General features: G+C 35.2%; 1 protein-coding gene across 1 annotated transcript; it reads left to right on the top strand.

Moving 5' to 3' along the window:
- Nucleotides 1–851: 851 nt before the first annotated feature.
- LOC145090116 (uncharacterized) lies at nt 852–9,045 on the top strand. The gene is made up of 4 exons (XM_079028459.1): nt 852–1,350; nt 1,448–4,184; nt 5,931–6,325; nt 9,041–9,045. Exons 1-4 carry the CDS (start codon nt 852–854, stop codon nt 9,043–9,045), a joined length of 3,636 nt encoding a protein of 1,211 aa, XP_078884585.1.
- The last annotated feature ends 882 nt before the right edge of the window (nt 9,046–9,927 follow it).

Below are 9,927 nucleotides of genomic sequence, written 5' to 3' on the forward strand. Positions count from 1 at the left end.
AGGAGGATTTCATTTCCCATTAATGATGATGTACTGCCCATTTATTATGATTGTGGTGATTGCTCTTGTGTATGCGAATTCTGTGGTGCTTTATTTTGGTTTACTGAAAGAGTTCTTCGATATTCTCGAGTTAATCACCCACGTTATACTCATTGTTGTCGATCGGGTGATGTTCTTCTTCCAAATCCTATCACTCCACCAAATGTGTTGTCTTAGTTTTTTGAAGATGATAGTTTTATGCGCAATGTCAGAGCATATAATTCCATGCTTTCTATGACGTCTTTTGGTGTAAAGGTGGATGAAGAAATTAATAAAAGTCATGCTCCATACGTCTTCAAGGTATCTGGTCAGATTTCCCATTGGATTGGGTCTCTTTGTCCACAAGATGGTGGCCCCCACGTTTTTTACAGTTATATACGTGTGATACTGAGAATGAGGTTGCTAATTGAATTCATTCTTTTCGTGAAGACAACAACGTGGTGTTATTTGTGGATATTGTTGCTTGTCTAAGTGACATGTTAACTGCAAACAAAGAATTTGTGCGTACTTTTAAGACAACAAAAGAAATTTCGCAGTCTATGAGTTTGGATTCGTATGCAGTTCGTCTATTTAACACTTCCCCTGGCTGCCGTACTTTGGGTTGCATCGTTTGTGGAGATGACGTTGGTGGTGCCTCCTATGATGGTGTCATATACTCAAATACAGTTTTACCTCAACGTATAAGTAAATTACATCCAAGTTACATGCCTTTGATGTATCCCCTATTATTTCCGTACGGTGAAGCAGGTTGGTCTTCGTAATTACAGATACACAATCAATCTTCTAGTCGGGATAAGAACCTGACAAATAATATGTTCTACAGCTATCAAATTCATGATCGTTTAAGTGTTTACTCGCTTTTATTACGTGGTCAACGCCTATTTCAGCAGTATTTAGTTGATGCTTATACATGTATTGAACAATCAAGGCTAGATTACATTGAACATCATCAACAACAACTTCGTTCTGAGTATGTTACTGGCACTTATGATGCTTTGTCTAGAGGTGATACTGATACACAAGTCATAGGAAGGCGTGTATTTCTCCCCGCATCTTTCATGGGAGGACCTAGATACATGTATAAGCATTATCAGGATGCGTTGGCGATATGTAGGGTTCATGGTAAACCACAATACTTCATTACTTTTACCTGTAATGTAAAGTGGCCTGAGTATAGGCGATATACAAGTACTATTGGTCAAGGTAATATTCAAGATAGACCTGACATTATTGCTCGAGTTTTCCGAATTAAAGTTGATGCTTTGGTTGACTTCTTCAAGGAAGATAAAACTTTCGGTGAAGTTGATGTGCGTAAGTTGTTCATCATATTGGCATTTTTATATAATTTGCTCTTGAATAATGTCATTGTCTAATATATATTTTCCAAATTATTACTATTTGTTTCCAGATCTTTACACTATAGAATTTCAGAAGCAGGGCCTTCCCCATTGTCATTTGCTTCTTTGGGTTGCATCGCCGTTTAAAATATATGAACCCGCGGATGTTGACATATATATTTCAGCAGAATTGCCCGATCCTACAACCAAGGTTGCATTATATCGGACAGTAACCACCTGCATGTTACATAGTCCTTGTGGTCTGTTAAATATGGATGTTCCATGTATGCGTGATAATAAGTGTAGTAAGCGTTTTCCAAAAGCCTTCACTTCGTCTACAACATTTGATGATAACGGATATGTTCATTATAGGCGACGCGCTGGGGTATGTCATGTACTCCAAAATGGCATAAAAGTTGATAATGCATACGTAGTACCCTACAATAAGCGATTATGCACCCGTATTGATGCACATATAAACGTTGAACATTGTGGCTGGAATATAATGATAAAGTATCTATTCAAGTATGTTTCAAAGGGTGTTGATCGTGTCCGTTTTGACCTACAGCGATCTGAATCGACTGTTGACATTGCTTCTTCCAGCAAATTGCCTTTTGTCAATGAAATTAACACTTTTTTAGACGGTCGTTACATATGTACACATGAAGCTGCCTGGAGAATTTTAAACTTCCCAATTCATGAACGTAACCCAGCTGTGCAAGTTTTAGTTGTTCATTTGGATGGTATGCAGACAACTATTTTTAATGGGAATACACAACTAAGCTTAGTGGTCAACAATCCTACTTTCGCTTTAACAACATTAACAGAATGGATGTACAACAACCGCATAGATATACGAGGGGTCAATTTAACATATTTAGATTATCCTACAAAATTCCGTTGGAATGCCTCAGCTAAAAGATGGAGCCACAGATTTAAAGCAAATAGCTTATCAATTGGGAGGCTCGCATATGTGCACCCAACAGCAGGAGAGTTGTTTTACCTTAGGATTCTATTATGTCACCAAAAAGGGTGCATATCATACGATGATATTCGTACTGTACGCGGAATAACACACTCTACTTTTCGTGCGGCTTGTGAGGCTTTGGGTTTAACCGGTGATGAACGGGAATGGTTAGCAGCTTTTACAAAGGCATCTTCTTGGGCTACCGCAAGTGAACTACGGTCTCTTGTTTGTTATTTGCTTCTATTTTGTGAGGTAGGTAGTCCATTTCTCTTATGGGAATCTGCAAAATCCAAAATGGGGGATGACATTCATCATGAATTAACTTTAGAGTCTCCTACTCCCGACTTAAATTTACACGATGACATTATAGAACAACAAGTACTGTTGGAAATTCAGAAATTGTTACTTGCGTCTACACCATCTAGATCCCTTACAGATTTTGGCTTACCTCTGCCTTCACCGTCACTCCTTGCTGTACTTAGAAATCGACTCCTCCTTGAAGAAACAAACTACAACAAAGAATCACTAGCTTCTCAGCATGCGTCTATGGTTTTACAGCCAAAACCAGATCAACTTAGAATATATGAGGATATTGTAAATGTTGAACAAAACCAAAAAAAACTACTATTGTTTGTATATGGACACGGTGGCAACGGAAAAACAAATCTATGGACTACAATACTGTCATACTTCAGATCTATAGGAAAAATAGTGCTAGCTGTCATAGCCTCGGGTATCGCATCCCTACTACTCCCTTCAGGACACACTGCACATTCTAGATTCATAATTCCAACAGAACTTACAGATAGATCATGTTGCAATAATAAAAAGAAAACCCAACTTGCAGAGCTGTTGAAAAACACTTCAATGATTATATGGGATGAAGCTCCAATGAGTGATCGGCGATGCTTTGAATCTTTGGATCGATCGTTGAAAGATGTACTCGAAAATAACAAATGTCATTTTTGTGGAATGCCAATGCTGTTAGGCGGTGATTTCCGTCAAACACTTCCCATTCAACCAAAAAGCACAAATTCACAAATTATAGCCCTAACTTTACCTAACTCATATTTATGGCCTCACTTTACCGTTTACAAGTTACACGACAATATGCGTCTATCTAATGCAGATAATACAACTATTCCTTCCTATTCCTTATCTGAATTTGCTTCTTGTCTCCTTGATATTGGAAATGGAAATATTGGCGTTCCAGATGCAACCGATCCAGAAAACACAAAAGTTATAGATGTACCTCCCAAATTTCTCATTGACACAACGAAAGGACTTCAATCACTTATAGATTTTGTATATGGATGTGAAATATTGGCAAACCCATCACCTGAAAATTTATCAGATAGAGCCATTATTTGTCCGACAAATGAAACCGCAGATAAGGTGAATGCTTTGATCTCACTGAAGAATACAGGTCATCAAATTGTGTATAACAGTTGTGATTCAGTCATCTCGCATACACAAGACACAATCAAATTAGACACGTTATATCCACAAGAATATCTTAATAAATTAGAATTTTCAGGGGTTCCAACACATGAATTGCTTTTGAAAATTAATACTCCCATCATGCTGTTAAGGAACATCAACCAAAAAGAAGGCTTATGTAATGGGACAAGACTAATTGTCTCCCAATTATTACCATCTGTTATCGAGGCCTTTATTATAACTGGAACTTCTGTAGGAAAGCGGGTGTATATTCCAAGAATCAAATTTGTACACAACACTTCTGATTTGCCTTTCATTTTCACCCGAAAACAATTTCCAATCAAAGTATGTTACGCAATGACCATTAATAAAAGCCAGGGACAATCTCTAAAGAAAGTTGGGTAATATTTACCACGATTAGTTTTCACGCATGGGAAACTATATGTAGTATTGTCAAGAGCCACCTCACCACAATCAATTAAAATTCTATTGGATCCTGAATGTGATATACCCGCAAATACCACCAGAAATGTCGCCTTTAAAGATTTGCTAACAAAAGTTGATATGCATGAGGTTTGCATATCATCCATGATCTTTAAAATCTTAAATTGTACTAAATTGAATTACATACACGTCACATATATCTATACTACATCTCTAAATTACAATATGGTAGACTATACTAACTATATTTCATGTTTACACAGTCAGAAACACATGTCACTCGAAATGGATAGAATTTCAAACCTACGCACCGGATGCTTGGGAAAAATGATACATGTGCGTGTGCTGCAGAAATGGAAGCCTAACTTCAGAAAAAACGAAACATGGTTCATCATCATAGATAAACATGTAAGTAATACTGAAAGTCAATATAGTATTTTACACTATATTACTTTGAAAAATAAAAGCTACAATCTTCTACATACATTAGGGGGGATGCAATTCAAGTACTTGGACAAAGAGCCGATCAATCATATGTTGAGTCTTCACTATTTGTCTCCCAATGTTACCAAATTAGTGACTATACATGCACTAACGTTGATCCATATCAAAAATTCATTTCCAACCCATTCCAAATAAATGTTGGGGTTGCATCAACGATTGAGGAAATACCGGATGACGGTAGCATTCCAAAAACAAACTTCCACTTTTGTTCAAGATCACACCTAAATGTTATTGCCGACAAAAATATCAAGTATCCAGGTATAAAATCCTACATTATATATTCATATAAAGAATTATAGTTAACTTCATATTGCCATCTATTTTACCAAATTAAAATTAACGCTTTAATGAGTTATAAATATTAGATATATTACATATAGCACACTCGCTAATTATGCACTTATTATCTTCATTAATATTAAAATAGTGTTGAAGACATGCCAATAATTTTGTGGAAGGAGTGCATAGAATCTGCAGACAAGTTCAACCGAAAAGAACTGACATCACACTCCAATCCAGTAGTCATAGCCCTTACCAATATGAAAGCCACATTGTACACAGGTCAGTTCTAGATTTTACCTACATGCACTACAATTTTTACAGTTTCCTATTTCCAACTCATAATTATCTATTCCAAAGTAACTTTGAAACTAACATCTACTAGCGCAACACATATGTGTGTAAACCCCGAGATAGCAAAAACATGATCTCTAATCCACAGGTCATATCCGTTCATAACAACACAAATAATATATGTAGAAAAATATACACTACTAACTCAATAATAAAATAACCAGATTCCAAGGACAACTACCTGCACCATCCACCCCATCTGCTATAGCAACAACTTTACAACAATTCAACAGTCTGGAACACTCTCAAACTATGGTAAGCTACATGACTCTTACATTTCCTAATTTACTAATTGCTACAAACAACATATGCTAACAAAAAATGAATACATATGTAAGGAATAACATATGTGGTAAAAGCAACAATTTCTGACTTCACTTTTAGAGATACCTGGTATTATGTCTGGTGTCCCAAATGTGCGCGATCAATGTTCAAGAAAGGCGACGAGTGGTTCTGTACAACTCACTGAACAACCAATCAACCAAATTTCCAGTATACACCTACATTAACTTACATTTTCCCGATTATTCTTAAAAACAACAATGTAACCATATTTGCACATGCAGCTACAAAATCGCAGCAGTTATCGCAGATGCAACAAACTCTACAACCATCTTCATGTCTGATGAAGCCACACGTTGCCTCACAAATACATCCATGCAAGAAATGCTTAACAAGCACCCCGATGACACCAAAAAAGTTCTACCCTCAACAATTGAACAACTTAAAGGCTCAACAAGAACTATGTTTATAGAGTGCAACAAATCATCCAGTTCCAGCAACATCCTTTATACAATCACCAAATTAACTACGTGTGAAATTTCAGAAAACCCAACCATATCACCGCTAAAAACGACAGTTGCGCCAGCAACAACAGAACACACCGGAATCAACAACATAGACGTGACAATGCCTAAAAAATCACGCAAAACCGGTAAACGCCTACCACTCGTCCCTCCAGGTAAGATTTATAAATATTTCTATATTTATACAAACATTATATGACAGCACTCTTTACTGTGCAGTTGATGTTCCAAAAACCTCGACTCAGAAACACAAAAAATACAAGGACCAAGGATAAAACATAATCTCAAATGCATCCCTCATACCCTGCGACACAACCCACTACATTGTTAATATCTTATCTACACATCCAATGACATGTATTTATCTTTTCATACATCTTTGTATATCAACGAAACAAAAAATAAGAATGGTGTTAAACTATGTTAAAACAATTGTATCGTATGTATAACTGACAACCCTGGTGGTAAACTATGTTAAAACACTTGTATCTTATGTATGTCACATAGTTCGCTTACCTATAATAACCGTCACGTCCACTTCCACCATATGCTTTTACACACAAGACCATCACTTATAATTAATTAAATTATCTTTAATACATGCTTAACATCCACTTATCAAAAACCAAACAGAATTCTACATCTGCATAATCTACCTCCGATAATATCATCTACCAACACATGTACATCATGAATAAAAATAAAAGCATTATTCCACAAATTGAAGCAACGCTAAACAAAAGCCAATACACAATGCATCTAAAAATGATGTAGGCTACTAACATAAATCCCTTTTACTAACATTACATGGAAAATGGCGCATGAATATGCAACATAAATTTGTCCCGGGGCAGAGCCCGGGTAATACACCTAGTTATAACAAAATTTGATGAATAGGATTGTAAACAACCGATTAGAACTTCGATGAACAGATAGACACAAATAGACACAAATACCCCCACGGAATCATGAACATACACTTACATATTGAAACAAATACACACACTAGCAATTTTTGAAGATGGAGATGAAGAAACAATAACTTTAAACAACTTGTTTACTGGCGATAAATACCAAAGGAGGATAAACCGCTTGATATCCAAAAAAAAAACAATGAAGAAGGGAACCTACCTGGGATTCGAAAACAAAAACCCAATGATTCATTATTAGAGTTCTTCTTTGACTAAACCTCGTAAAGAGATTTTCAATAATCGATCATATACGACATACCTGTTACCCTGTTTAGTTCGTGATAGACCAATTCAAACCAAAGATAATTCGAAATTGAAACAATTAGGAAGTAGAAAAAAAAGTCATAAATTCGAAAAATACTGAAATCATTTATAAACCCTAGATTTTGTCGATGTGTCCATCTACAAAGTCAATCATAATGTTCAGAGTGATGTCGCCGGCAAGGACCCAGCCGTTTTTGTCTATCTTAGGAGAAAACGTAGATGTAGATTGAGCACCCAACCTCTTTGAAGATAAATTGAAACACAACATACATAATTTCTTAAAATCGATGATTAGAAATTAGGCATTTGTGTTAAAATTTGAGAAGCAGATTCATGTCGGCTACAAATGATGAATTGGCATCAAAAAAATGTATGAAGATAAATTGAAACACAACAAAATAAATTTCGTAAAACGATGATTGGAAATTACAGGAGAAGGTTGAAATTAACTCTGAGAAGTCTCTCTTTATCGAGTTCCTACACGAATGGTCAAAGTGAAGAAAGTAAGTCCATATGGTAGCCAATTTACATACGAAGAAACCAATTTTGTCGTTGTTTTTTTGAAATTCAGAGAGGAACAAAGAGCCCCCAATCAGAGGAACCAATTCTGTCAATTTATTTCAGAAGTATTGTTAGTGTGTGCGTGTGATATATATATATATATATATATATATATATATATATATATATATATATATATATATACATATACATATTGTATTTGAGATACCTTATGAATAGAAGCAATGGAATTCAAACCCTATTTTCTTGGAGGAGAAGAAGTCGTAAGGTTCAAACGACAGCCAGTCGGAAAAAGGAATAAGGACGGACTACAAAGATTTTGGAGAAACATTTGAAAACCGTTGACAGTGGGAGTATATGATTGGGGAAGACGGTTGTTAGAATTTGAAGGACGAAGTAGTCTTTTGTACAAATTGATGTGGTTAAAATTTGAAATTGATAAAGTTTCCTATTTATAAACAGGATGAGTTTTAATATATGCATATAATTAATACGGAGATAAAGTTATATGTAATTCTCAATTTGGAAACAATTGGAAGGACTGAATCTTCTATAATTGTTTGATTTAAAAGGATTTTGCATTTGTTTTTTTACATGTTTTTTGTTTGGAATTCTCAATTGTGTATATTGAATTATATGCATTTTTTATACAAATGTCCTTGTTTTTTTATGTTATTTTCATTCAAAGTTGTTATTCTGTATGGAATTTGTGATATTCTAACATGAATATTGTTTTGATAGTTGGTTATGATACATAGATGAATCGATATACGTTTGTTCTGGAATGAATTTATCATATTTTATCAAGAATATTGGTTGATTAGTTGGTTATGTTTTATTATTTTATTGATTATGGTGATACTTTTATATGAATATCACTCTTACATATTAATCTTACAACGGATCCAATAAACAACCAAAAAAAAAAAGGTTGATGATGGACTTTTTACCTAAGATCAACTTAATGGTTTATGATGTTATTCTATTATACAACTTAGTGTTTATGTTATTTTGTTTTGAATTTCTACATACATCTTAGTATTTTTCTTGTTATTCTGTTATGAATTTTTGCATACAACTTATTCTATATGTTTTTGTTTTTTATATTTACAGGTTAAAAGGAACTCAAATAAATAAAAAATAATGAAGGCCAAGAAAGGAACATAGTCAAGACCAAGAACAAAATTTTTTTATTAGAATACATATAACTTAATTAACTTTTTTTTGTCATGAATTTGTGTGTATACTTTATTTTTGTACAAGTTCATATTTTTATGTATATTAATATTCTATTATGACTTTCTCCAATATAAATTTTTGTTTATATCATTATTCAATAAAGAATTTGTAACAGCCCGGATTTCCAGGTATTATTTATTAATTTATTTTGGTAATTTGTGAGGAGACTCGGCGAGTTGGAGCCTAGACTCGCCGAGTATGATCGCGGATTTGGACGCGGGTTCGCGTCCGGACTCGACGAGTCCACGCTGTTTAATGAAACCCTAATTCTCGGGTTTGAGGCATATTTAAAGGGCCTTATGGCCGTCATTTGCACTCATCAGTCCCCAGAGTGAAACCCTAGAGCAATTGAGTGATTCAAGTGAGGGAAGGAGCCATTATTGATCTTGGAGTTGTTGTCTAGCAAGGAAAGAGGAGATCTAGCCAAGAAGAAGCAAGAGAGGGGTGGATTCTTGAAGATTTGAGGTCCATAACATCACATCTGAGGTACAATCCCGAATCATTCTCTGTTATTGTGATGTTCATGTAGATTTAGGGCTTTTGAACCCATTTGTGGCTAGATCTAGTGTCCTCATGGTCCCTTAGCGAGTTAAGGTCCTGGATCTGTCTGGACCCATAGAGGTCCAGAGCACCTCATTGCCAAAGCTTTATATGCATCCATGGAGGTTTTGGCTTGGGATCAATGTATTTGAGGCTAAAACACCATTCATGAGCTATTCAATGTTTGATGAGCATCAAGACTTGGACTTTACGTGGTCAAT

This window comes from Lactuca serriola, chromosome 2, assembly GCF_051521515.1.
Source record: "Lactuca serriola cultivar US96UC23 chromosome 2, Lser_US96UC23_V15, whole genome shotgun sequence".
In the NCBI taxonomy this organism is placed as follows: Eukaryota; Viridiplantae; Streptophyta; class Magnoliopsida; order Asterales; family Asteraceae; genus Lactuca; species Lactuca serriola.

Bases quoted from the DNA above. Each gene is read 5' to 3' on its own strand.
- LOC145090116 (XM_079028459.1), top strand. From the start codon at position 852: ATGTTCTACAGCTATCAAATTCATGATCGTTTAAGTGTTTACTCGCTT. The intron at 1,351-1,447 runs GTAAGTTGTTCA...ATTTGTTTCCAG, and splicing joins TTTCGGTGAAGTTGATGTGC to ATCTTTACACTATAGAATTT. The intron at 4,185-5,930 runs GTAATATTTACC...TTGCACATGCAG, and splicing joins CAATCTCTAAAGAAAGTTGG to CTACAAAATCGCAGCAGTTA.